We start from the raw sequence: 27,390 nt of genomic DNA on the forward strand, positions 1-27,390 counted from the left end.
CAAGCTTATAGAAAACTAGTTTTAATTAACTGGACCATAGTTTGGCCGAAGACGAATAAAAATACAAAAAGTAGTTTATAAATATTTCCTGCAATTTAGTTATGCCAAGTTTTGGTCAAAGGTGGTTATAAGTCAGCTATTCACTCTTCCATACAGCAGTTAGCCTATTTGTTGCCTGTTGGCCTATTTAACATTTTAGTGCTAATGAGTTACAGGAAACATTCCACGACTAAAATATATAATGAAACATGTTTCTGTGACGTTCATAATTCATATTCTTATACCGTTTCCATACTACCTCAACTGTGTTACAAAGCGTTCTCTGCAGGCATGGCCTACTTTTTAGAAGAACAGATCATATAATCACACTGTGGGGTTTTAATTATGATTCCGAAAAACATGACGGAAATAAGTGCAGGTTAATTACTCAATTTTATTAAAACTTTAGCAATGGCCCCTCTTAAAAACGTGAACATTTTCTAAGAGTGGGTAAGTAATGTTGCAAGATAGCATTTGACAGACAGATCGCAATAGTGGTTTTGAAACAATTATGGTCTGAATAAGTGGATTTGTTTCGTTTATCTAATACTTCCCAAAGTGTAATGGAGGAAAATAGTACAGGTATTCACACACCTCATGAAACTGGGGCACATTTACTACTTTATTGTGTTTGACTTCCTTCAAGTTGTAGCACAATTGATATACATGTGAATACTTTCATTCATTTGAAACAATAAAAAGGTAAACGAGTTGAGACATTTTAAACAGAAGAAATGAGAAACACTACGGAAGCATACATGCAGGCTTTCAAATTAGGATCCCGAAACATAAGGGAATCAAAAGATGTCACAGACTCTGCAAGAGTAGAGAGTTGCATCAGATTTTGTGCTGCTTTTTCAGTACTTGTTGACAGTAACAACAAAATAATGTGATGAGAAATGATTATCCCAATAACAGCAATTTACTTTTGGCTATCTGTCCTATAAGTTTCATGAAATGATTGCAAATATTTGCAGAGGTTCATCCATACCAACACAAAAAGTTTGCAGATCTCTACTGTAACAAAATTAATAATAATGAGGCGGCAATTTACTTTGGGAATTAAACTATTCAAATCAGAAGTTAAATTTTTAGTTGGTGACCAAGTCCAATACGTTACTAAACAAAATGCTGAAAATTGGAGCACTGTGGTCATACAAACAAACAGTTATGGAGAAGTGAATCACTTGGGCAGTCATTTTCACCAAGACTCAGGTTTTTGGGTGAAATCAGCCAGTCAGTACAATATCAGAAAATTGAAAACTGCCATAATCTCAATAACAAGATTGAAAATAGTTGCTGCATTTTTTTTTCCTAAGCTGTTTTCACATCCTGCAATTCTTCAAGTAGAATAAACAACAAATTCTTCAACCAAACTTCCAGATGAGACAATGAATTAAGTTTCTTGATATTAGTTTCCAAACTGGAAAAAAGCACTTGATAAAAATCTAGCTCTCAAAATTCCTCATATTCAACAATATGACAAACAACAATAAAAACATAATACCTTGCCCGTAATGAGCCACAATTTTGTTCTCAACATTCACCCAAAACGTAATTCCCTCTTGCTCTTCCCTCACTAGTCATAGAGCTGTATTGCATGGGAACAGACCCTTCAGTCCAACTCACCCATCCCAATTAGATACCCCAATCTAATCCAGTCCTATTTGCTAGCACCCAGTCCATAACCCTCCAAAACCTTCCTATTTATATACCCATTCAGATGACTTTTAAATGTTGCAATTGTACCACCTTCCACCACTTCCTCTGGCAGCTCAGTCCACACACGCAACACCCTCTGTGTGAAAACATGGCTCCTTAGTTTCTTTTATATCTTTCCCCTCACACCCTAAACCTATGCCCTCTAGTTCTGGACTCCCCCACCCCAGGGAAAAGACTTTGTCTGTTTGCCCTATCCATGCCCCTTGTGATTTTATAAACTTCTATTAGTCCATCCTTCAGCCTCCGCACTTCAGGGAAAACAGCCCCAGCCTATTCAACCTCTCCCGACAGCGCAAATCCTCCAAAACTGGCAACATCCTGATAAATCTTTTCTGAACCTTTCAAGTTTCACAAAATCCTTCCAATAGGAAGGAGACCAGAATTGCATGCAACATTCCAAAAGTGGCCTAGCTAATGTCCTGAACAACTGCAACATGACCTCCCAACTCCTAAACTCAATACTCTGACCAATAAAGGAAATCATACCAAATGCCTCCTTCACTATCCTATCTACCTGTGACTCCACTTTCAAGGAGATATGAACCTGCACTCCAAGGTCTCTTCGTTCAGCAACACTCCCTAGGACCTTATCATTAAGGTGTATAAGTCCTGCTAAGACTTCCTAACACCTCGCATTTATCTGAATTAAACTCCATCTGCCACTCCTCAAACCATCAGCCCATCTGATCAAGATCCTGTTGTAATCTGAAGTAACCTTCTTCGCTGTCCACTACACCTCCAATTTTGGTTTCATCTGCAAACTTTCGAACTATACCTCCTATGTTCATATCCAAATCATTTACATAAATGATGAAAAGTAGTGGACCCAGCACTGATCCTTACGGCACTCCACTGGTCACAGGCTTCCAGTCTGAAAAACAACCCTCCACCACCACCCTGTCTTCTACTTTCAAGCCACTTCTGTATCCAAATAGCTAGTTCTCACTGTATTCCAGGAGATCGAACCTTGCTAAGCAATTTCCCATGGGGAGCCTTGTCGAATGCCTTACTGAAGTCCACATAGATCACGTCCACTTTCTGCCCTCATCAACCCTCTTTGTTTCCCATGCACAAAGCCACATTGACTATCCCTAATCAGTCCTTGCCTTTCTGAGTACATGTAAATCCCGTCCCTCAGGATTTCCTCCAACCTAAATTGTCCACCACTGACATTACGTTCACCGGTCTATAGTTCCCTGGCTTGTCCTTATTACCTTTCTTAAATAGTGGTACCATGTTAGCTAATCTCCAGTCTTCCGGCACCTCACCTGTGACTATCAATGATAAAAATATCTCAGCAAGGGGCCCAGCAACCACTTCTCTAGCTTCCCACAGAGTTCTAGGGTACATCTGATCAGGTCCTGGGGATTTATCCACCTTTATGCGTTTGAAGGTAACCTCCTTTGTAATAAGGACATTTTTCAACATGTCACCATCTATTTGCCCACACTGTATATCTTCCATGTCCTTTTCCATAGTAAACACTGATGCAAAATACTTGTTTAGTATCTCCACCATCTCCTACAGCTCCATACATCGGCTGCCTTGTTGATCTTTAAGGGGCTCTATTCGCTCCCTAGTTACCCTTTTGTCCTTAATGAATTTGTAAAAACCCTTCGGATTCTCCTCAACCCTGTTTGCCAAAAGATATCTCATACCAAACCCTCAATTTGTCTAGTTCATCCAGCACTCCCTATGCCTACCAGCCTTTTCTGTCACCCTAACAGGAATGTATTGTCTCTGGACTCTCGGAGGCTTCCCATATTCCAGCTGCTATTACCTGCGAACATCTGCACCTAGTCAGCTTTTGAAGATTCTTGTCTAATACCGTCAAAATTAGCCTTTCTCCAATTTAGAACTTCAACTATTAGATCTGGTCTGTCCTTTTCAATCACTATTTTTAAAACAAATATAATTATGGTCCCTGTCCCAAAGTGCTACCCCACTGACACCTCAGTCACCTGCCCTGCCTTATTTCCCAGGAGCAGGTCAAGTTGTGCACCCTCTCGTAGGTACATCCACATACTGAATCAGATACTTTTCTTGTACATACATAACAAATTCCTCTTCATCTAAACCCTGAACACTATGGGAGTCCCAGTCTATGTTTGGAAAGTTAAAATCCGCTATCATTTCCTGTTCTCCATCTTGGATTACCAAAATTGTACGGTTATGCTTGTGCTAACTGAACATAAACAATTCCAAAATACCCCAGCAACAGTCAGGAACACTAACTTAAATTTATGATATTTGATTAGTGTAAGCAAAGTTAGATGCCTATTAAAATGATCAACTTAGAGACAGCAATGGTCACAAAGTTGTAAAATACATCACGTTCTGCATATTTCAAAGTTAGATGAAAACTTCTGTTTCCAGACAAGTGAATATATAGTAACTACCCACTTCTGCTGTTGAATCTTAAAACAAAATTTCTTCTCAGAAAATGCAAGCAGCTGCACAATTAAACTGTTAACTAATCAGGTCTAATCCCTCCCTACTTAATTAAATGTAAAGCACCACTGTACAAAGTCTTATTTCACTAGTAAATCAAGAAATCAGAATGCTCTTAAAATAACCAGAACCAAATGCATTTAATGAAAAGTTCCTTTTTAGCTTTTTAAAAGGGTCCAATAAATGTACCTCAGGCAAAACACACCAAAGGATCTCTGGGTTCAATAGGTGTTGCACCTGCTCATTAATTAGAGGATCATAAATATCTTTATGTTAGAGTTGGAGGTAAAAAGTTAAAGAGGGGAAAAACAAAGCCAGGGTTCCACTCCACTTCTTGGAACACTCAGATATTGTTGTATCAAGTGACCTTGGAATCCAATTCCATCATTAAATAATCTGCCAACATTAACTCTTAAGAGTCATGAAAGGCACAGGACAGCTGACAGAACTTTAACTCCACTTTTCAAAGGAAGGAAGAGAACTAAGAAAATAATTACATACTTTGGGAACAGCAGTGTGTATTTTAGCATTTAGAATTTAACATTTTAAAATGTTAAATTCTTTAACATTTCTTTACTCAGAGAGTTGAGTGTTCATGGAATGCCCTGCCAGTACCAGTTGTGGACTCTCCCTCTTTATGGTCATTTAAGCGGGCATTGGATAAGCATATGGAGGTTATTGGGCTAGTGTAGGTTAGGTAGGCTTCGGTCGGCGCAACATCGAGGGCCGAAGGGCCTGTACTGCGCTGTATTTTTCTATGTTCTATTTTCTAATGGTATATATATCAAGTTGAGTTTTGCTTGAAAAGAACAAACATTTTGTTAAAGGTTTTTGTCTTGCACTTGTGAGGACAATTCAAAAGCAATACAAATATAAAAGGAAAATAATATTTATGCTGTATCAGGAACATGCTAGTTGACTTGCATGGGTCTCTGATTGGAGGAAGCAGTACCATGGAGAACGTACTAGTTGGTGACTGATAGGTAACTACCAAATTGTGTTAATATTTAAATCAGGCAGGTTGACTCTGATGAAGACATTACCTTCAGAAAAGAAGAGAGTGGCTGTTACCTATTTAATTGAATTGAAACTGGCACAGTATGTGTACACATTCTTCCCTTCTGCAAAAAAATTAGGTCTTGTAGTGCAAGCAATTGCACCACACTGGGATTCCAACTAAAAACCAATTTAGGATTGGTGATCAGCATAATTCATCATGCATTCGGGATTATTTACTGAAGGTTGTCCAATTACAGGCTCACATTTAATGGAGGATATTGTGTTTTCTCTTTTCCAAGCAAAGGCTGATCAACTATAAACTAACTTTGCTTGTACAAAACAGGTGGAAGGACATTTATATTATTTCAGCAATACTCAAGTACTACAATTTATATATCAAGTTGATCATGCAGATCTGAAGGGTGAGTTCAGTGCTGAGTAAAAGCATAAAATCCAATACAATTACCATGAAACAGTCCATGGTTTTCTATTGCATTATACTAGTTCAGTGTAAATCTATGACCCATGTGGAATTGAGAGCAAGATCAGAGTGATAAAAAGAATTTGCCTTTAAGTAATATTTTGTGAACAAGATGTCTCAAAGCACTTTATCAATTATTTCATTTAAAGTTAAGTGCAGCGTTTATCTATTAAGCAGCTACAGAAACAAACTGCTCAGGTAATGTCTCAAGAACAGTAAATAAGATGAGCAATCATTTAATCTATTATGACAGTATTAGTTGACGGAGAAATATTTGTGTAACTACCATGAAAACTACGTGCTGCTCTTCAGAAAATCCTACAGCATCTTTTTCACCCAGCAGGAATAGGATTTACAGCTACTCAACACCTCATCCAAAGAGAGGCAGCACTCAATGTAAATTGATACTTCAAACAGAGAATGGTAGAGAAACTCAGAAGATCTGGCAGCATCTCTAGAGAGAAACAGAGTTAACATTTCAAGTCCAGTATGATATTTCCTCAAGAGTTCTGTCAATCACACTCCTTAAGTTTCTCCAGCATCCCCTGTGTATGTTTCAAATTTCCAGCATCCACAGAATTTTGTTTTTATTCAACTTCTTTGCTTGAGCACAAAAATCCTGGAGTCAGCTTGAACCTGCATACTCCTGTGTCACAACCAAGAATGCTAGCACCAAAAAGTGGTTTCGATATCACAACTTAACTTAATGAAAAGCTGGAAGTCTCGAGACAAGTCCCAACCCAGAAATCAGAGATACAATAAATTCTTCCGAGTGGATTATTTTGTACCAGTTCCAAAATGACGACAAATTGAGTCAGAAAAATTTCACAAGGGTCTTACACATTCAGATACCAACAACAAACTAGAAATTTAGTTTACTTAGACTGCATATGGTTGCATCAAGTTTAACTGGTAGAAGAAACTTCCAGTTATAATTGGAGTCCCAGTTATAGTATAAAGCCCAATTGCAATACTTTGAATTGGGGAGGTTCATGAAACTACTGTGCTTAATGATATAAATCAATGGGATACATGTTACACTCGCTAAGTCAAATTTATTATAGAACACAATCAACTGAATACATCAGATACCTATTTCACAAAACTAGCCCTTAATGGAGGGGGGCAACTGATACTTGGGAGGGCTTTACTAGATGGAATTACAATCAAGGAGTTCGAATCAGGTTATGAACAGTGATATCCAACTGACAACTACACAACGAAGATTGAACTGAACTGATTCCCTACAATTACATATCCAGAATAAATAATTAGGTGCTCTGGTACTCATCATTAAATGAACCTTTATTAATGAGATCAAGAAAGCATCGTACCTCACAATATTATAGATGTTGCATTGCATTTACATGGATAAAATGAGAACCATTAATCTCCATGATGTGCCATGTTGTGGATGCATAGAATTGGCATCACTTCCACCATCTTACCACACAACCATATACCATACAATTTACATTCCTCAATTTCCATATATATATAAAACAACAACAATTACAAATAAGCCAAAGGAATTCATTTCATTATCACGGTGAACTCCAACATATCAATAGTTAAAATTAAAAGATCTCAGAAAAACAGGAAAAACTGTACAAGGTCAAATGTCCCGAACTAAGTATATTCTCCCAGGACATCAAACATGTAAGGGCTCTTGAACATTTTTACTTGTAGCCAAAAATTGTGTTAAATCACAATTCTGTTCATAAAGAATGGTATACACTAAAGTTAATAACCCAACTGCCAAAATTCTTGAAATGTTATTATTTTCTTAAAGTAGGAATTACAGATACTGTAGGTTCAAGAACCATAAGAACTAGGTTAAGGGAATAAAACAAACCTATAAAGGGAGCTTCCAGCGTGTTCAAATTATGAAATGGTCAAGAAAAGTATTGTTCAAAACTTTACTCAAATTCCTACAATGTCTGCAATGTTTTCTAGGAATTGCCTTATTTTTATCTCAACATTCACATATTTAAAAAATGCTACTCAATGTGCAATTAGCAAGATCCACTTTTACCAGACTAACCCTGCCTTCCAATTAATTGCCCATAAGCAAGTGCCAAGACCATGGCATTGAGATCTTGCTCGTCCCCTATTCTATCATCTAAACTTCTCAAGTACAATTCCAAAGTAATGGTTACAGCAGTAAAGGAGATGTTGCTTTGCCAGAAAAGAAGCAAACTAACTCATACTTACTCTTTTAATGTGGCTATTAAAAAGCTGTTGACAAAATGGCAGCAGGGTTGGTATTTGGGGGAATAAAGAGATTAATTGGACCAAAAGGGCCTCGTCATCTAAGTCTAACTCATGCACAAGTAAAATACTGCAGGGACTGTGAATCTAAGGTAAAAATATACAGTATATCAGGCAGCATCCCTAGAGACAGGAACAGAGTTCAGACTTCATGTTGATGACATAAAGGGAATCTCAATTACAGTTCAACTCATGAAGCACCAAAAGGGTGTTTTTTCATTGTTTTCACTGTACTTTCTGCTTTTTCAATAAAATCTTGAGGAGGGATAATAATATTGTACATGCTGCACAGAATTCATAAATAAAATGATAGAATATTGCTGGATCATGAAACATAGGGTAAAACCTGAAGGAATTCCATTTCAATTTCTGAAGCTAATGTGCTCTAAAAATTAAATAAATCAAACAACTTGTAGTTACAGAGTGATTATAACCTGAAAAAGTATTCCAAAGCATTTAGCAGAAGAGAATAATAGAAAAAAGAAAACGAAGATAAAATAAGGGATATTAAACAGGACGAACAAAGGTCTGGGTATTAAATACAGTATGAAAGAGAAATAGAAGATTGAAGGAGTTCAGGAAGGAAATTCTAAATTATTGGTCTGGTTAGCTTTTAGCAGCTGTGCCTTTAGTTCAGTCAACATATGATACACAACTGGGTACAGGTCTCTGGCACAGAGTCTGTCCCTGTTGCTCAGAAGGGAAGGGGGGAGGAGGAGGAGGAGGACAGCATTTGCCATTGGGGACTCCATAGTTAGGGGGACATATAGGAGATTCCATGTGAATGAGAAAATCTCGCCGGGCGAGGAATAGGGAGACAGAGCAGGTAGGACCAAGGAAAACCCTAAAGCTTTCTATAGCTACGTCAGGAATTTTAAAAAATGACTAGAATAAGATTAGGGCCAGTCAAGGACAACAGTGGGAAGTTGTGTGTGTAATCCGAGGAGATAGGAGAGGCACTATATTAATATTTTCCGTCAGTATTCACACAGGAAAAAAATCAATGTTATTGAGGAGAATACTGAGATACAGGTTATTAGAATAGCCGAGATAGAGGTTCATAAGGAGGTGTTAGCAATTCTGGAAAGTGACATAATAGATAAGTCCCTCGGGCCAGATGGGAATTATCCTAGAATTATCTGGGAAGCTCAGGAGGAGATTGCAGAGTCTTTGGCTGTGATCTTTATTTTGTCATGGTGCCAGAATACTGGAGGATAGCAAATATTGTCCCATTGTTCAAGAAGAGGAGTACAGACAACTCTGTAATTATAGACCAGTAAGCCTTACTTCGGTTGTGGGTAAAGTGTTGGAAAAAGAATATAAAAGGAATTATAATCATCTGGAAAGGAATAATTTGATTAGGGATAGTCAACATCATTTTGTGAAGGGTAGGCCATGCCTCACAAACTTTATTGAATTATTTGAGAAGGTAACCAAACAGCTGAAGGAGGGTAAAGCAGTTGATATGGTGGATATGGATTTCAGTAAAGTGTTTGATAAGGTTCCCCACAGTAGACTATTACAGAAAATACAGAGGCATGGGATTGAGTGTGATTTAGCAGTTTGGATCAGAATTTGGCAAGTTGTCAGAAGACAGAAGGTGGTGGTTGATGGGAAATATTCATCCTGGAATTCAGTTACTAGTGGTGGACCGCAAGGATCTATTTTGGGACCACTGCTGTTTATCATTTTATAAGTGACCTGGATGAGGGCACAGAAGGAGGGTTAGTAAATTTGTGGACGACACTAAGGTCGGTGGAGTTGTGGACAGAGCAGAAGGATGTTGCAGGTTACAGAGGGATATAGATAAGCTGCAGAGGTAGGCTGAGAGGTGGCAAATGGAGTTTAATGGGGTAAAGTGAGAGGTGATTCAATTTGGAAGGAGCAACAGGAATACAGAGCACTGGGCTAATGGTAAGATTCAAGGTAGCGTGGATGAGCAGAGAGATCTCAATGCCCATGTGCATAGATCCCTGAACGTTGCCACCCAGGTTGCTAGGGTTGTGAAGAAGGCATACAGTGTGTTCGCTTTTATTGGTAGAGGGATTGAGTTTCAGAGCCATGAGGTCATGTTGCAGCTGTACAAAACCCTGAGGGGGCCCACGCTTGAAGTACTGCATACAGTACTTGTCGCCGCATTATAAGAAAATTTGGAAGCACTGGAAAGGATAAAGAGGAGAATTCCCAGGATGTTGCCTAGTATGGAAGGAAGGTCTTGTGAGGAAAGGCTGAGGGATTTGACACTTTTTTTTAGAGAAGAAGGTTGAGACGTAACTTAATAGACACATAAAAGATGATCAGAGGATTAGATAGGGTGGACAGTGAGAGCCTATTTCCCCAGATAGTGACGGCTAGCACAAAGGGCCATAGCTTTATATCGAGGGGTGATAGATTAGATTAGATTACTTACAGTGTGGAAACAGGCCCTTCGGCCCAACAAGTCCACACTGACCCTCCCAAGAGAAGCCCACCCAGACCCTACATTTACGCCTTCATCTAACACAATGGACAATTTAGCATGGCCAATTCACCTAACCGGCACATCTTTGGACTGTGGGAGGAAACCCACGTAGACACGGGGAGAATGTGCAAACTCCACACAGACAGTTGCCTGAGGCGGGAAGTGAAGCCAGGTCTCTGGCGCTGTGGGGCAGCAGTGCTAACCATGGTGGCACCGTGCCACCCACATAGGAGAGATGTCAGAGGTAGTTTCTTTACTCAGTAGTAAGGGCATGGAAGGCTCTGCCTGCAACAGTAGTAGACTCGTCAACTTTAAGGGCATTTAAATGGTCGTTCGATAAACATATGAATGATAATGGAATGGTGTAGTTTAGATGGGCTTCAGATTGTTGCACCAATCTGTGAAACCATCGAGGGCTGAAGGGCCTGTACTGTGCTGTAACATTCTCTCTTCAATACCAGAGTTAGAGGAACGAAGGAAGAGGTCTGGAGGACAGGGTAAAGTTACAGATATAGGAAGGAAAAAAACATATTTAGTGGTCAGAGCATTGAGTATAGGAGTTGGGAGGTCATGTTGGATAGGCCACTTTTCGAATACTGCAAGCAATTCTGGTCTCCTTCCTATTGGAAGGATGTTGTGAAACTTGAAAAGGCTCAAAAAAGATTTACAAGGATGTTTCCAGAGTTGGAGGATTTGAGTTATAGGGAGATGCTGAATAGGCTGTGGCTGTTTTTCTTGGAGCGTCAAAGGCTGAGGTGTGACCTTATAGAGGTTTATAAAATCATGAGTAACATGGATAGGATAAATAAACAAAGTCTTTTCTCTGGGGTGCGAGGGTCCAGAACTAGAAGGCATAGGTTTAAGGTGAGAGGTTTAAGATTTAAAAGGGAACTAAGGAGCAACTTTTACACACAAAGGATGATGCGTGTATGGAATGAGTTGCCAGAGGAACTGGTGGAGACTGATACAATTACAGAATTTAAAAGGCATCTGGATGGGTATATGAATAGAAAGCATTTAGAGGGACATGGGCCAACTGCTGGCAAATGGGATTAGATTAGGTTATCTGGTCAGTATGGCAGAGTTGGACCAAAGGGTCTGTTTCCGTGCTGCACATCTCTATGACTGTAAGAATTTTAAATGTGACATACAGCAGCAATATAGTCCAGATGGACAAGTGTCACAAGCAAGGACTGCATGCAGTATCTAAAACAGGCAGAACTTTAGATGAACTGGCATTTGAGAAAAAAGCACAAATGGCAATAAATAACAGCAAGAGAAAAAGCTATATAAGGCACTTGATAGTTCAATCACGAAATAAAATGTCCCAAGACACTGCACAGGCACATATTCCAATAAAAACAACCATCAAGCCAAAGGAGGCAATATTCAAAATTTGTTTAGGAATGCTTTAACAAGTTAGAAATGTGGAATGCTTTCGGAAATGCAGAGGACCCAGACAGCTGAAAGCTAATCCGCTAAATGGGTAAATCCAGTGATATATACATATCATATACATATGCACATACAACCAGTGCTGAGAATACTGAATTTGCAAATTATTGTAGGACTGTAGATTAAAGAGACTGGGAGGAATAGGACCATGAAGGAACCTGAACATAAGGAAGAGAGCTTCAAAACTGAGATATTAGTGGACAGGAAAAACCAAGTCAAAGTGCACCAAGGCTGATGGATTAATGGAACCTGTGGTAGGTTAGGACATAAGTAGCAGTGTTTTGAATACATTCAGGCTAACATAGTGAGGTACAACACCAGAACGATTGATTGTTAGGAGATAATAAACAAAGAGTTCAGCACAGGCACAGACAGACAGTATTACAGAAATGGAAATGGGAAATCTCTGATGTGGGATCAGAAGCTCAGCTCAATGTCAAGCCGGATATTGAGCATATAAGAGGTCTGACAGCAAACAGGAAGAGGAATTGCTAAAATAAAACAAAGAACTGTGAATGTTGGGAAATCTGAAATAAAAACAAAAAGACTTTAGAACGGAGTTTCTTCTCAAGGAAGGTCACTGTACTCAGCTTTCTCACCACATGTGCTGCCAGACCCACTGAGTTTCTCCAGCAATTTGTTTTTTTTAGGAAGAGGAATGGAACTTACTAACAACAGACTAATAAATAAGCCAGAGGTCAATCTGCTCTTTCCAATGAACTAACTGGAGAAAATTTCAGCTTACCCAAAACTTCAGACTTACTACACAAATGGTAGAGAGGTAGTTAGTTGCTGGGTAATATCAGCCTTTATATGAAACATGATATTCTGTCTTTGAATAATGCCAATCTGAATCATAACCCAAAAAAACAGTACTTGCAAAGTTCCTTTCATGGTCTCAAACGATGTCCCACAAGCAGTGAAGCATTTTTGAAGTGCAGCCTCTGCCATGTTGGTCAAAGAAATGTAAAACAGGAGCAGGCTAAGGATAGATCCAGAGATACTTTTGTGGGAGAAGAGTCACTGCAGATTCTCTGGCTAAAACTTCAGGCTAAGAGAACTAGCAGAACAGCATTTCACTCAGCTGAATAGTGAAGACAATGACAAATAATGACCAAGGAACATGTGAATTATCAATCTGCCCATTTGACACTGGCTTGATAAAGTGCAACCAAGTAAATGAAAAATAGAACTTTGTTTATATATGGGTTCCAAACTAATACAGTAAAACTACAAATGAAAATTAACTTTATCCTCGCACCATCCCAAAAATGTGTTAAAACTCCAAAAACAGAGGAGAAAGAAAAATCAAACACAACTTCCTTCTTTCTGGGCTTCTTCATGTTGTACAAGTGAAAACACTTACAATTCAATATACCAGTATTGAGGGACTCTGGATACATCACAATTTCCCCAAGACACATCACCAGTTGGTACTGTGTTTTAATAAATAATTTACTTTTCAAGAAGAGATTACATTTAAAATACGAGCAGGTTCTTTGATTAAAATTCTTCTTTTGGCTTTTACAACTGGTGTTAATAAGAGATGCATAACTGTACTGATTCTAGATTAGAGTGGTGCTGGAAATGCACAGCAGTTCAGACAGCATCCGAGGAGCAGGAAAATCGACGTTTAAGGCAAAAGCCCTTCATCAGGAATGTAACAGTACTGAGTTTTACAAGAATCAGGAATGAATGGATCAGTATAATCATTTTTGTGTGCATCATCCACACTGAGTTCCACTGACAGCAAATGAATAAATGAGCACACCAATGCCAACTTGCAAGGTAAATGTAATTTTATTATCCTCATATTTTGCTTATTGCAACATAGTGAACTCAATTTACAAAAACTAAGTTTGTTTGTATAATGCAGCTCAACACATTTAACTTCATGCAACATTTAAAGGAACAATTCAAGAGCATTTATTTGGGAAGAGGCAACACATCAGTGCAGTATACAGAGCCAAATGGATCAAATCTAATTTGGAAATCCTCTCCAGTAAACTTGACAGTCAACTCCCAGAGTCCCAAATTGACATTTCACTTGGGCTAACAAATGACAGTTAAGCACCACTACTCTGAAAGAAAAATTATACTGTTCAACATGTCATTTTATTTCTCTCCCCTCCCCCATCAAATCCTGCATTTGATCACAAATTAGCAGCAGCGAACAGTTAACAGAAATGTCCACAGCTCCAATAATTCCTTCACTTTCTTGCCCACTGAATTGAAAAACGTTATAGTGCATTACAAAATGAAAAAAAAAATGACTTTTACAATTGAAAATTAAAGCAAATTTGTGCACAACTTTAAAACTCAATTTGAATGCAGTGTCACTGTACCCCTACAAAGCAAGGTGATTTGGTTAACAATATTCATATCAAGGAAACCCTTGGGAGAGGATCACTGCACGTCACAGAATTATAGAATCAATAAGATATTGTTCGAACCGAAAATAAAATAAACGTTCAGTGGCATTGTTATTTGACAGAGAGTGAAATAATAAGATGATAATTACAAAACAGCAATTGTTGGCTACGCAATCCGAATATTTTTGCTCAATAAGTCAGCCAGTTATTATCCACCCAACCTATTAAATTCAGATGATGCTTTTGTGTCGATGAGACGACTGGCAGTCGAGGTAAAGATTAGCAAATTCTCTGGGGTTGCGGGTTTGCCCATCCCTTTCTGAACATTTCTCAACGACGGGGGCACCAGTTTTATTTTAAAAGGACAAACAAAATCGCCTGCTCCCCCTCCGTCTTGGAGCAATCGGAGGGGTTGCTCTGGAGGTGACAATGTGACCAGGAATGGGGGGGGGGGAGGAATTACCCCCCACCCCTCTCTCGGTTGAATGCAGGCCGCTGCACTGCAGAGCGAGGGAGAAACAGGCGGCAGCAAAGAGCAGGACAGGACGGCCCGCTCCCGTCAATGTCAAGCACCCACTCACCCCCTCCCGGGGACGGGGGAGCTCATTACCCTCCCCGAGGCCTGGGAGCTCTCCTCCAGCCCCTACCTCCCCACAGACACACATCCACCTCCCCGCGGCCTCCAGCTTCACCCCCTCCTCCCCCTTTTTTTTATTCTTTGCCCCCCTTCCTTTTCTTGTTACCTGGAAATCCCGATCCTCATTGAAGCGAGCGAATTTGTCAGCCATTTTGCCGACACTTGTTTTCCTCTCCAACAATCCTCTCAGCCACACCGCCTCCCCTCCCGCCCCTTCCCGACGATCCGCTCTGCCCCGCCCCCCCTCTCACCGCGTCACGCACCACCCTCGCGCGTGACCCGCCGTTGCCGCGGCGACGCCGCCTGATTGACGTGACCGGCCCAGCCCAGCGCCGGAACCGCGGCCACCCGGGCTGGCGTGGGTCACGTGGCAGCATGATTGACAGCTCCGCTGGGATTGTCGGCCCGATGGTTTATCGCTGCTGTAGGCGATGGCGTGCAGCGGACGAGAGAGAGGTTGCAAGTTAAAGCACGGTGTGCAATCATGTCTTGAGCTTTATGTCGAGTGCCTTTCAGTCTGTAGGACGCTGACATTGATATTGACTGAGGGGAGCTAACTGCTTCGATGTGGCATTGCTAATCTGCATAAATTTGACATTTGATTCTTTCTCTTTGTCTATTTTTGGCTCAGGCAAGGTGCAGAAATGCAATCTGGAAGCGAACCAAATCATTTTCAGCATTTATCTAATCTGAATAGAACAGCAGGTGCAAAATAGTAATTCCTAAAAATGTGCAATGCCCGTTCAATGAACTATTGCAAATGACCCATTCTGGTGCTTTTAGGTTGTACAGGAAATTGAAGATGTGTTATCACGTGATTCAAAGCAGGAAATTTCAGGGGAATTGCTTGCAGTTTCAAAGTAAACATATCTGGTTATGTTATTTGTCCCTTTTGAATAAAGAATATGTACCTTCTCATTATATTTCATTCCACTAAAAGTTTCAATGTGATATAAAAAGTCAAATGTTGGAGAAAATTGAAGTCTGGCAATATGAAACAAGCAAAGTTAACGTCTGTCATATGTGAGTTATGTTGGATTGGAAACACTATAATTCTTGTTTTTCTCAGATGCGGCCAGACCTGCTGAATTTCTCCAGCACTTTTAGTTTTTACTTCAATTTCCAGCATGGTAGCATTGTGCTGTTATTTTAATATGATTAGATTACTTATAGTGTGGAAACAGGCCCTTCGGCCCAACATGTCCACACCAACCCGCCGAAGCGCAACCCACCCATTCCCCTACATTTACCCTTTTACCTAACACTACGGGCAATTTAGCATAGCCAATTCACTTGACCTGCACATCTTTGGACTGTGGGAGGAAACCAGAGCACCTGGTGGAAACCCACGCAAACCCACAGGGAGAATGTGCAAACTCCACACAGTCAGTCGCCTGAGGTGGGAATTGAACCCAGGTCTCTGGTGCTGAGAGACAGCAGTGCTAACCACTGTGCCGCCCACTGCCACCGCGTCGCATGATGTTTTCATGCTTTCTGTTGTTCCCCAATAGAATTTCTGTTGCCTCCAACTTCTGACCCCACAGCAATCAATGTACTTACAATGATCTTGTTTAATGTAAGGTTATAATCACAGTTGACCATTCTATTCTGCTGTTGGTCACATGTGTGCCCACCCTTGGTTCTTTGGACCAAGGACACCATTCTCCTCCCGTACCTATGTTGCAAGCCACAGGAAGATACGAATCTGCTATTTCTATTCTTTTCACTAGCTCAGTAGGCCAAAATTATTTTAATGCTCTTCCCATCTTGAGCGCTAGTCCTGGTTTTCTAATTTCTATATCCACACATGGCTTCTCCAAGTTCATTTGGTCATAAGACCTGCTGCTATCTTGTAACCACAATTTTATTCACTGCCCCGACTTCCTTTTTTGGCTCCCTCTTTGCCAAGTTGCTAACAGCTCTCTTGCTTCATGTTCTTTCACACTTGCCTTCAAGTACATTGTCAGCACCACCCTTCTATACATCATCCTACATAAAAACAACAAAGGCAAACTGTCTTTCCTTAAACTTCTCAACCTGTCCGCAGACTTGAACACAGTTGATCAGATTCTCCTCTTTCAATATTTCTTAATTGTCCAGCTAGGTAATAGAACAGTACATGACTGACTCAATTGTAGTCAGAGAATTGTCATCAATGGTTTCTCTTCCTTGTCATAGAGTAGTACAGCACATAAACAGACCCTTCGGTCCAACCAGTCTATGCTGACTATAATCCTAAATTAAACTAGTCCCACCTGCCTGAAATTGGCCCATATGCCTCCAAGTAAAAAGTGAGGTCTGCAGATGCTGGAGATCAGAGCTGAAAATGTGTTGCTGGTTAAAGCACAGCAGGTTAGGCAGCATCCAAGGAACAGGAAATTCAACGTTTCAGACCAGAGCCCTTCATCAGGAATGAGGAGAGGGTGCCAGGCAGGCTCAGATAAAAGGTAGGGAGGAGGGACTTGGGGGAGGGGCGATGGAGATGTGATAGGTGGAAGGAGGTCAAGGTGAGGATGATAGGCCAGAGAGGGGGTGGGGGCGGAGAGGTTAGGAAGAGGATTGCAGGTTAGGAGGGCGGTGCTGAGTTCAAGGGAATCGACTGAGACAAGGTGGGGGGAGGGGAAATGAGGAAACTGGAGAAATCCGAGTTCATCCCTTGTGGCTGGAGGGTTCCCAGGTGGAAGATGAGGCGCTCTTCCTCCAACCGTCGTGTTGTTATGTTCTGGCGATGGAGGAGTCCAAGGACCTGTTCTGGCGATGGAGGAGCAAACCTGACTGCCCCGGCCGACCCATTGTCTCAGCCTGCTCCTGCCCCACCGAACTCATCTCCGCGTACCTCGACACGGTTCTGTTCCCTTTAGTCCAAGAACTCCCCACCTACATTCGGGACACCACCCACGCCCTCCATCTCCTCCATGATTTTCGCTTCCCCGGTCCCCAACGCCTTATCTTCACGATGGACATCCAGTCCCTGTACACCTCCATCCCCCATCACGAAGCACTCAAAGCCCTCCGCTTCTTCCTTTCCCGCCGCACCAACCAGTACCCTTCCACTGACACCCTCCTTCAACTGACTGAACTGGTCCTCACCATGAATAACTTCTCTTTCCAATCCTCCCACTTCCTCCAAACTAAAGGAGTTGCCATGGGCACCCGCATGGGCCCCAGCTATGCCTGTCTCTTGGTAGGATATGTGGAACAGTCCATCTTCCGCAACTACACTGGCACCACCCCCCACCTTTTCCTCCACTACATCGATGACTGTATCGGCGCTGCCTCGTGCTCCCACGGGGAGGTTGAACAGTTCATCCACTTTACCAACACCTTCCATCCCGACCTCAAATTCACCTGGACTGTCTCAGACTCCTCCCTCCCCTTCCTAGACCTTTCCATTTCTATCTCGGGCGACCGACTCAACACAGACATCTACTATAAACCAACTGACTCCCACAGCTACCTGGACTACACCTCCTCCCACCCTGCCCCCTGTAAAAGCTCCATCCCTTATTCCCAATTCCTTCGTCTCCACCACATCTGCTCCCAGGAGGACCAGTTCCAACACCGTACAGCCCAGACGGCCTCCTTCTTCAAGGACTGCAGATTCCCCCCAGACGTGATCGACGATGCCCTCCACTGCATCTCCTCCACTTCCCGCTCCTCCGCCCTTGAGCCCCGCCCCTCCAACTGCCACCAAGACAGAACCCCACTGGTTCTCACCTACCACCCCACCAACCTCCGTATACAACGTATCATCCGCCGTCATTTCCGCCACCTCCAAACGGACCCCACCACCAGGGATATATTTCCCTCCCCTATCAGCGTTCCGCAAAGACCACTCCCTTCGTGACTCCCTCGTCAGGTCCACACCCCCCACCAACCCAACCTCCACTCCCGGCACCTTCCCCTGCAACCGCAGGAAATGCAAAACTTGCACCCACACCTCCTCCCTTACTTCTCTCCAAGGCCCCAAGGGATCCTTCCATATCCGCCACAAATTCACCTGCACCTCCACACACATCATCTATTGCATCCGCTGCTCCCAATGTGGCCTCCTCTATATTAAGGAGACGGGCCGCCTACTTGCAGAACGCTTCAGGGAACACCTCTGGGATGCCCGAACCAACCAACCCAACCACCCCGTGTCTCAACACTTTAACTCTCCCTCCCACTCCACCGAAGACATGCAGGTCCTTGGTCTCCTCCATCACCAGAACATAACAACACGACGGTTGGAGGAAGAGCGCCTCATCTTCCGCCTGGGAACCCTCCAACCACAAGGGATGAACTCGGATTTCTCCAGTTTCCTCATTTCCCCTCCCCCCACCTTGTCTCAGTCGATTCCCTTGAACTCAGCACCGCCCTCCTAACCTGCAATCCTCTTCCTGACCTCTCCGCCCCCACCCCACTCCGGCCTATCATCCTCACCTTGACCTCCTTCCACCTATCACATCTCCATCGCCCCTCCCCCAAGTCCCTCCTCCCTACCTTTTATCTGAGCCTGCCTGGCACCCTCTCCTCATTCCTGATGAAGGGCTCTGGCCCGAAACGTCGAATTTCCTGTTCCTTGGATGCTGCCTAACCTGCTGTGCTTTAACCAGCAACACATTTTCAGACCATATGCCTCCAAACCTTTCCTACTCATGAACCTATCCAAATGTCTTTTGAACATTGAACTGTAACTGCATCCACCACCTCTTGAGACCTTCATCCACATACCCACCATTCTTTCTGTAAAAAAAAGTTTATTTTCATGTATTTTTTAAATCTTTCTTCTCCCACCTTGAAAATATGTTTCCCAGTCTACGAAAAAGACACCTGCCATTCATCTTATCTATATACCTCAAGATTTTATAATCCTCTAAATGATCACTCTAAATGGGCGGCACGGTGGCACAGTGGTTAGCACTGCTGCCTCACAGCGCCTGAGACCCGGGTTCAATTCCCGACTCAGGCGACTGACTGTATGGAGTTTGCACGTTCTCCCCGTGTCTGCGTGGGTTTCCTCCGGGTGCTCCGGTTTCCTCCCACAGTCCAAAGATTTGCAGGTTAGGTGAATTGGCCATGCTAAATTGCCCGTAGTGTTAGGTAAGGGGTAAATGTAGGGGTATGGGTGGGTTGCGCTTCGGTGGGTCGGTGTGGACTTGTTGGGCCGAAGGGCCTGTTTCCACACTGTAAGTAATCTAATCTAATCCACAATTCAACTTCCCATGCTCCACTGTAAAACGTCCCAGCCAATCCAACTAGTCCTTCCCCATCACCACGGTTGTTCCCCAAGAATCGATCCTTGGCCCTACCTTAATTTGTCACATTCTCTGTTTCCTGTCCCTTGAGGGTTTTCCTTTTGCATCCTCCTATTCCTTGATCATGTGGTCTACTCACCAGTCAACTTATGCTGATATATATATATCAAGACACATGGCTACTTTTTTGGACAATCATTTTCTCTTTGCTTACCAAGCTCCAGTCCTGATAACATGCTACTATGATTTCCTGTTTAAACCTGAATGACAAATTACATATCCTTTCAAGCACAAAGACTAGCTGCAGTATTTCCATCTCAGCTTCTCAAAACAGCCCACAAAAACTCCACTGGATTGAAAAAAATTCTACAATCTCGCTCTAAGATAATTAGATAATTTGGTCTAAAATGATGTTCCAACAACTTGTCTGATGATTTTGTTCCAGTCTATGCAGGTGAGGTTAAATTGTGGATCACATAAAGAGGTTGTCGGAGGCTTTAAGTCACTGCTTGCGGCTGGCATTTTACTATCATCCTGTTTGATATTAAAGCCATATTTGATGTAAATGGGATGGTTTAATAGATGTGGGATCAAAATTAAAATGCTCCATTGTACTTTTGAAAACAGTCAAAACAGAAACAGGGGAACATTTATACCTTGAAGCCCTCTTGACCATTCAATGAGGTAGCGTCAAATCCTCCATTTCATTGCCTTTCTCTTGCTTTTTTTTGCGTTTTTTAATGCTGTTAACATGTGAACTCTATCAAGCTCAGTCATGAACATGCTTAATGACCACTCCTCCAGGCCACTGAGGTAGAGAATTCCAAAGATTCACTATTCTTCAAGAGAAGAAATTTATATTTATCTCAGACCTATGTGGCCTTACTCTTATTCTTTGAATGTGTTCTCTGGTTCTTGCCTCTCCATTCAAGGAAACATTTTTTGTGCATCTATTCTGTTGATCCCTGTAAGAATTTTGTATGTTTGAATTCAATTGTCTCTGTTTCTTCAAAACACCAGCAGTAATAGGCCCAGACTTTTTAACCTTTCATTTTCATAGGACGTGAGCCCAGGAATTAATTTGGCAGATTGTTTTCTCTCTCTCTCTCTCTCTCTCTCTCTCTCTCTCTGGCAAGTCAATTTTTCCATGGAGAAAGAGTCAAAACTGCACACAATACTTCAACTATTGTCCCACCAAGGCTATGTATAGTTGTAGTTAGACAGCTTTATGCATGTACATAAACCCTATTGTAATAAAGGCCAACGTGCCATTTGTCTTGTTAATTTGTAGCTCACTGCTTGTTAACTTTCAGTGACTCATGAACAAGAACACCCACTCTGAAGTTCAACACATCCCAGCCTCTTAACATTTTAAAAATACAGTGCATTTCTGTTTTTCATGACAAGTGGATAACTTCACATTTTTACACATTGCATTCCATCTGCCATATGCTTGACTACCCATTTAGCCACTCCAAATCCCCTTGTAATATCTTGAGGCTTTGTTACAAGTCAAGCTTTGTGTAATCTGTAACAAATGCCATCAACATTACTCAGTAACAGGAATTCGAGTTTCCACTGAACTTTGGTATTTTATCTAAAAGTGAAATAATGAAGGGGTTGGTTCTGCTACCATCTTTTAGATCAGGTGATCGACTGAATTACAGCTTACAATTCAGGTGGATCCAAAAGATCTCATTGCAATTTTGAAGAGCATCATGGTTAGCACAGACTTTGTGGGTCAGAGGGCTTGTTCCTGTGATGTACTGTTCTATATTCTATATAACAGAGGGTACGTTCTCTCAGTGTGATAACCAGCACTCATTCCTTGGCCAACATCACCAAAACAAATTATCTAGGCAATCAGCTCATTTCTGTCCATGGGACTTTTCAGTGCACAATTTTATTTTCCAAGTTTTCCAACACACACTTCAAAAGGAGTTCATTAGCTATCAAACAATCTACAAGATGTAAAAGCTGATTTCTAAATGTTTGCATTTTGTTTTATTTTGATTTTGATTTTGTTTTATGAAATAATTTAATTATGTTCAGGAAGATGAATAATGTTTCGTATGGGAAAAACACAAGCTCCTGTGATTTTTGCCACAGAAATGTGTTTAAGGTCATAAACAGATAGTTACGGAGATTCTCATGCCTAAGGTTTTTAATTGTTGACTATTCTACTCACGGTGTGAAATAAATCAACAACACGCAGAACAAAGCCTGTTTGAACAGGCTGCACACTGCACACAGCTATGTAAGGCAAATTAAATCAAAGATATGTTTCTGTCTCATGTTCAGTAAATTCCAAAGTTATAAACAGGCAGAATGTATGGCCCATTGAATCTGGTAACAAAGTGTACTTTTAAAACACAGAAGCGGCTACACATGGAGAAGAGAGAGAGAGAAATGAGTTGTTAAGATAGAAGCAAAAATAATGATTCCCAAATTCACTACACAAATGAATATACATATTCCTAGAAGCTTGCCAAACTATTAGGATAGGACTTCCCACAAAAATATCCTACTTTTATAGCTTGCAAAATCAACTACAGACATCTAACCAGGATTCAATGTATTTGCTATCACTTCTACTTCTTCATGTAAGATGGTAATGTTCCAGTAAAAACAAAACTCACACCACACCCAGAAAACATAGAATGACATGGGATGAGTCATGGAACACCACCCCCACACCAAATCACATGCAGCAAAACCTGGACTGATAAGCGACAAGTTTGCCATGCCAATGCTTGGCAATGACTACCTCTAGCAAGAGATGATCTAACAACCTGTACCTCCACTTGGTATTCAATGTCATTACCATCTCTGAATTCCCCACCATCAACATCCTAATAGCTACTATTAACAAGGAATTGAATTTAACGAGCATCTGAATACTACAGGAGCAGGCCAGGGACTAGTGAGTAACGATGAGGTGTAACTCATCTCCTTTTTCCCCTAAACCTTTCCACCATCTGCAAGACACAAGTTAGGGCTGTGATAGAATACTCTTCTCTAGCTTGGAAAAGTGGAGTTCCAATAGCACTCAAGAAACTCAACGTCATCCAGCTAAGCACCATGCCTGGTTGGCACCCAACCCACTGGTAAAAGGCAGTCCAACATCACTAATACACAGTAGTAACAATAGATCATTCATGGATGCATAGCAGCTATTCATCAAAGTTTCTTTGACAGCACTTTCCAAATCTGTTGTTATATAAAACAATTGGCCTAAAAGAGTTCACTTGGAAACTTTGGAATACCTCTGCTCACTGATATATAAAGAATGGTCTTTGGGAGGAGTTAGAGTCAAAAAGTGTGGTGCTGGAAAAGCACAGCCAATCGAGTAGCATCTGAGGAGCAGGAGAGTTGATGTTTTGAGCATAAGCTCTTCATCAGGAAGATCGGCTGTGCTTTTCCCGCACCACACTTTTTGACTCTGATCTCCAACATCTGCAGTCCTCATTTTTTTTCCCCTTTGGGAGGAGTTCGTCAATTCTAAGTTAATCAGTACGTAGTTAAGTTTTAATCTGTTCTTCAGTCTATAACCATGAGCGTAGACAAAGTAATTATTTCTGAGAAGATAATATTTCTCTAACCTGGTGTTAGTGCAGTTAGCCAGTATTAATCTAATATTACCTATTATCTTACTGTTACGTCATACTTGTGTTTCAAGTATATGCCTCTTCTGCCAAGACTTAAAGTCATCGAGTCATAGCGTCATACAGCAGGGCCTTTGGTCCAACCAGTCCATGCTGACCGCAATCTCCAACTAACCTAGTCCCACCTGCATTGACCTCATCCACATCCCTCCACCCCTTTCCTATTTATGTACTTATCCAAATGTCTTTTTAACATTGTAACTGTACTCGCATCCAAAACTTCCTCTGAAAGTTAATTCCATGTGCGAATCTCCATCTCAGTGAAACATTCGCCCCTCATGTCTTTTTTAAGTCTCTCTCTCCTTTCACCTTAAAAATGTGCCTCCTGATTTGAAATCACCATCCGTGTCTACCATTAATTCTATCCATAAGCCTCATTATTTTATGAACTTCTATAAAGTTGCCTCTTAACCTGCTATGCTCCAGTGAAGGAAGTCCCAGCTTATCCAGCCTTTCTTTATAACTCATACCTTCCACACTTCACAACATCCTGGTAAATTTCTTTTGAACCCTCTCCAGCTTAATAATATCTTCCTATAACTGGGTGACCAGAACTGGACACAGTATTCCAGACTTATTCATAGTTAACCCTTCACTTCTTAACTTGAGTGAGCCTAGTACAGTATTACAAAAACTCATTTGTGGATTCCTTTCTCTCAGTCCCAGATTAACTCATGTTTTAAAAAGGGCCAGCAAAAAGAACAATAAGATGGAAAGATGCATGAATTCATCAAAGTCGGTTTAATCTGTCTTTACGCATAAATGTTTTGCATTTAACAAACGATAATGTTGCTACATCTGAAAATTGAGTTGCAAATGTTTCACACCTTAGGCATTTAAATATCTTAAACGTCTATTGATTAAAGGATGATTGAAGCAATCATAATTTAGTTAATACAGATAATTTCAATATTTTATTGATTAAATATGAAGTAATTAAAAATACAAATCTAACCATTTGTGCCACTCGTCAATGAGATATCTGCAAGATGAAAGCACACTATACATCCCTTGAGTGGAAGTTGGCTCCAGAAAAACACTTAAAATAACATTAATTTATTCCAAAACCTGCTTTCTTTACTGCAAGAAAAACGCCCTAGAATAATATTCAAGAGTAAACCTTTGGCATGGTCAATCAATGGTTCCATTGTTCAGACAACAACGAGAACTCACCATTGTTCCATGGGAGAGTTGGCAGAATAGTAATCATGTGTTAAGTGCTTTCCAATATAACTGTCAAAAGGCATTTTGTAGAAAAGTGGGCAATAACAAGCCATGGTACAAGGGAAAGAAAAAAGTTGGCAAGGACGTAACAGAAGTTCGTGCAGAGTTCTGATGACATACTTCTTCCTTGATGACTACCTTTAAGTTAATCTTTTTTAACAAAAAGCCACTTTACTTGCCACACAACCATGAAAATCAACCTTGTAGCTCTATCTGTGTTGTTTGTTCAGTGTCTTTTCTTCAGGTGAGTACCAATTAAACTCCTTCACATAATGAACAACTTTCGCCTGAGTTTGACTGTAAGATTATCTCCTCACACACCCCTTATTCCTCTGAATTCCCTCCGTTCAGTGAATCACCAGATGAAGCTGGCTATCACAGCAACTATTTTTGCTGGAACAGAATTCTTTTCCAACGGATCCATGGGCAGCACCAATTGCTCCGAGATTCCTGAAGTCAAGGATCCGTTGCTAGTATCTGTCCCCCAGGAATTGTATACAAGGCAGCACAGTAGCTCAGTGGTCAGCACCGTTGCCTCACAGCACCAGAGACTCAGGTTCAATTCTAGCCTCAGGCGACTGTCTGTGTGGAGTTTGGCATTCTCCCTGTGTTTGCGTGGATTTCCTCCCACAGTCCAAAGATGTGCAGGTTAGATGGATTGGCCATGCCATAGTGTCCTGGGAAGTGTAGGCTATGTGGATTGGCCATGAAAAATATAGGGTGCGGGGTGGATCTGAGTGAGATGCTCTTTGGAGGGTCAGTGTGTCCTTGATGGGCTGAATGGCCTGCTTCCACACTGTAGGATTCTATGACTTTATGTTTTTCCTGTAAAAAGAATGAATGAATCAGGCTGACAATTGTGGACTCAAGTAACATTAGACAAAGATATCTGTTGGTATCATGAAGGATAATTTATGAATAGGAGAGTCTATTATTGGGAAAGATGCTAATTCATCCTGTGTGATCTTGTAATAGTGTACAGCTTGACCAGAATACTCTTTGTAAGAGTGCAGCAAATTAATTTTAAAGTTTTTAAAGTTTTAAAGTTAAAATTTCAAGTGTAGAGTTGTTATGCCCAAGGAAACTTTGGCAGATTATCTGATTTGTGGGAAAATCAGAAAGTGCTGGAGAAACCCAGCCACTCTGGCAGCATCTGTGGTGAGAAAAGAAAAGGTTTAACGTTTTGAATCCAGGGACCCTTTGTCAGAACTGAAGCTGGAAAATGGTGGTATTTAAGCCGATGATGGATTGGGGACAGCTTGGGCGGTTGGTGAAAGGAGTGAGTCAAGTAGATACAGACAGTCTCCAGAGAGAGAAAAATATAGAAAATAAAATGAGCTGCAAACTGATGCTAAAGCAGGATAGGTATAAATGCTGAATGGATGCTAACGGGAAGTGTGGATACCTGAAAATGCATTGCCTGTTCAGCCTTGCTTGTGCCATGATGTCATTGAATCTTTTGTGGCATAAAGGAAACTCAGCCATTAATTTCATCAAAAATCTGAGCAACAATTTGATTCATCATATATTGAATGGATACAGACATCGATCTGGCCTAAAATCTGAGTTTGCTTGGACACTAAGTGAAATAGTTTCACAGAGGCTGGTATACCATCACCAAGTCACCCTTTATTTACATGTGAACCATATGTGGGCTCTGACCAGCCAGTTCAAAGCCAGTCCCTAGACTGTGGAGGCCTTCTGAGTCTCCTGTATAAATCTGTCAGCCTGGGCTCCCCCACTGGCCCAGGTTAACAACTCCAGTTAAGGATCTCCTGGTCAATGAGATCCATCTGACCCTGATTCCAATCACTACACTAAGAGACAGAGAAACAAATGATAGCTGTGACTGCATCCTCTCACAGTATGCAATGCCTCACAACGTATTATTTAAACGGAATAACTGGATATTTTCTTTATTTATCAAATTCATATATTATTTTCCAACTCACTAATTAGATTACTTACAGTGTGGAAACAGGCACTTCGGCCCAACAAGTCCACACTGACCCACCGAAGCGCCACCCACCCATACCCCTACATTTACCCCTTTACCTAACACTACGGGCAATTTAGCATGGCCAATTCACCTGACCCGCACATCTTTGTGACTGTGGGAGGAAACCGGAGCACCCGGAGGAAACCCACGCAGACACGGGGAGAATGTGCAAACTCCACACAGTCAGTCACCTGAGGCGGGAATTGAACCCAGGTCCCTGGCGCTGTGAGGCAGCAGTGCTAACCACTGTGCCACCATGCCGCCCTACCACTGTGCCACCATGCCGCCCAACCACTGTGCCACCATGCCGCCCAACCACTGTGCCACCATGCCGCCCCTTGAAAACTTCTTCTTGCACTGGTCATAGGAAGAAA

The 27,390-nt window shown here is 41.5% G+C and overlaps 1 protein-coding gene across 1 annotated transcript in view; it reads right to left on the reverse strand.

Moving 5' to 3' along the window:
* The window catches only part of gpatch8 (G patch domain containing 8), a 210,161-nt gene extending 195,087 nt beyond the window's left edge, over nucleotides 1-15,074 (reverse strand). Inside the window, exon 1 of the mRNA XM_060848542.1 lies at nucleotides 14,995-15,074. Coding sequence (XP_060704525.1) covers nucleotides 14,995-15,039 — 45 coding nt within the window. The 5' untranslated portion in view covers nucleotides 15,040-15,074. The remainder of the gene's footprint in view (nucleotides 1-14,994) is intronic.
* Between the last annotated feature and the right edge of the window lie 12,316 nt (nucleotides 15,075-27,390).

The sequence above is a fragment of the Hemiscyllium ocellatum genome, chromosome 32, assembly GCF_020745735.1.
Source record: "Hemiscyllium ocellatum isolate sHemOce1 chromosome 32, sHemOce1.pat.X.cur, whole genome shotgun sequence".
NCBI lineage: Eukaryota > Metazoa > Chordata > Chondrichthyes > Orectolobiformes > Hemiscylliidae > Hemiscyllium > Hemiscyllium ocellatum.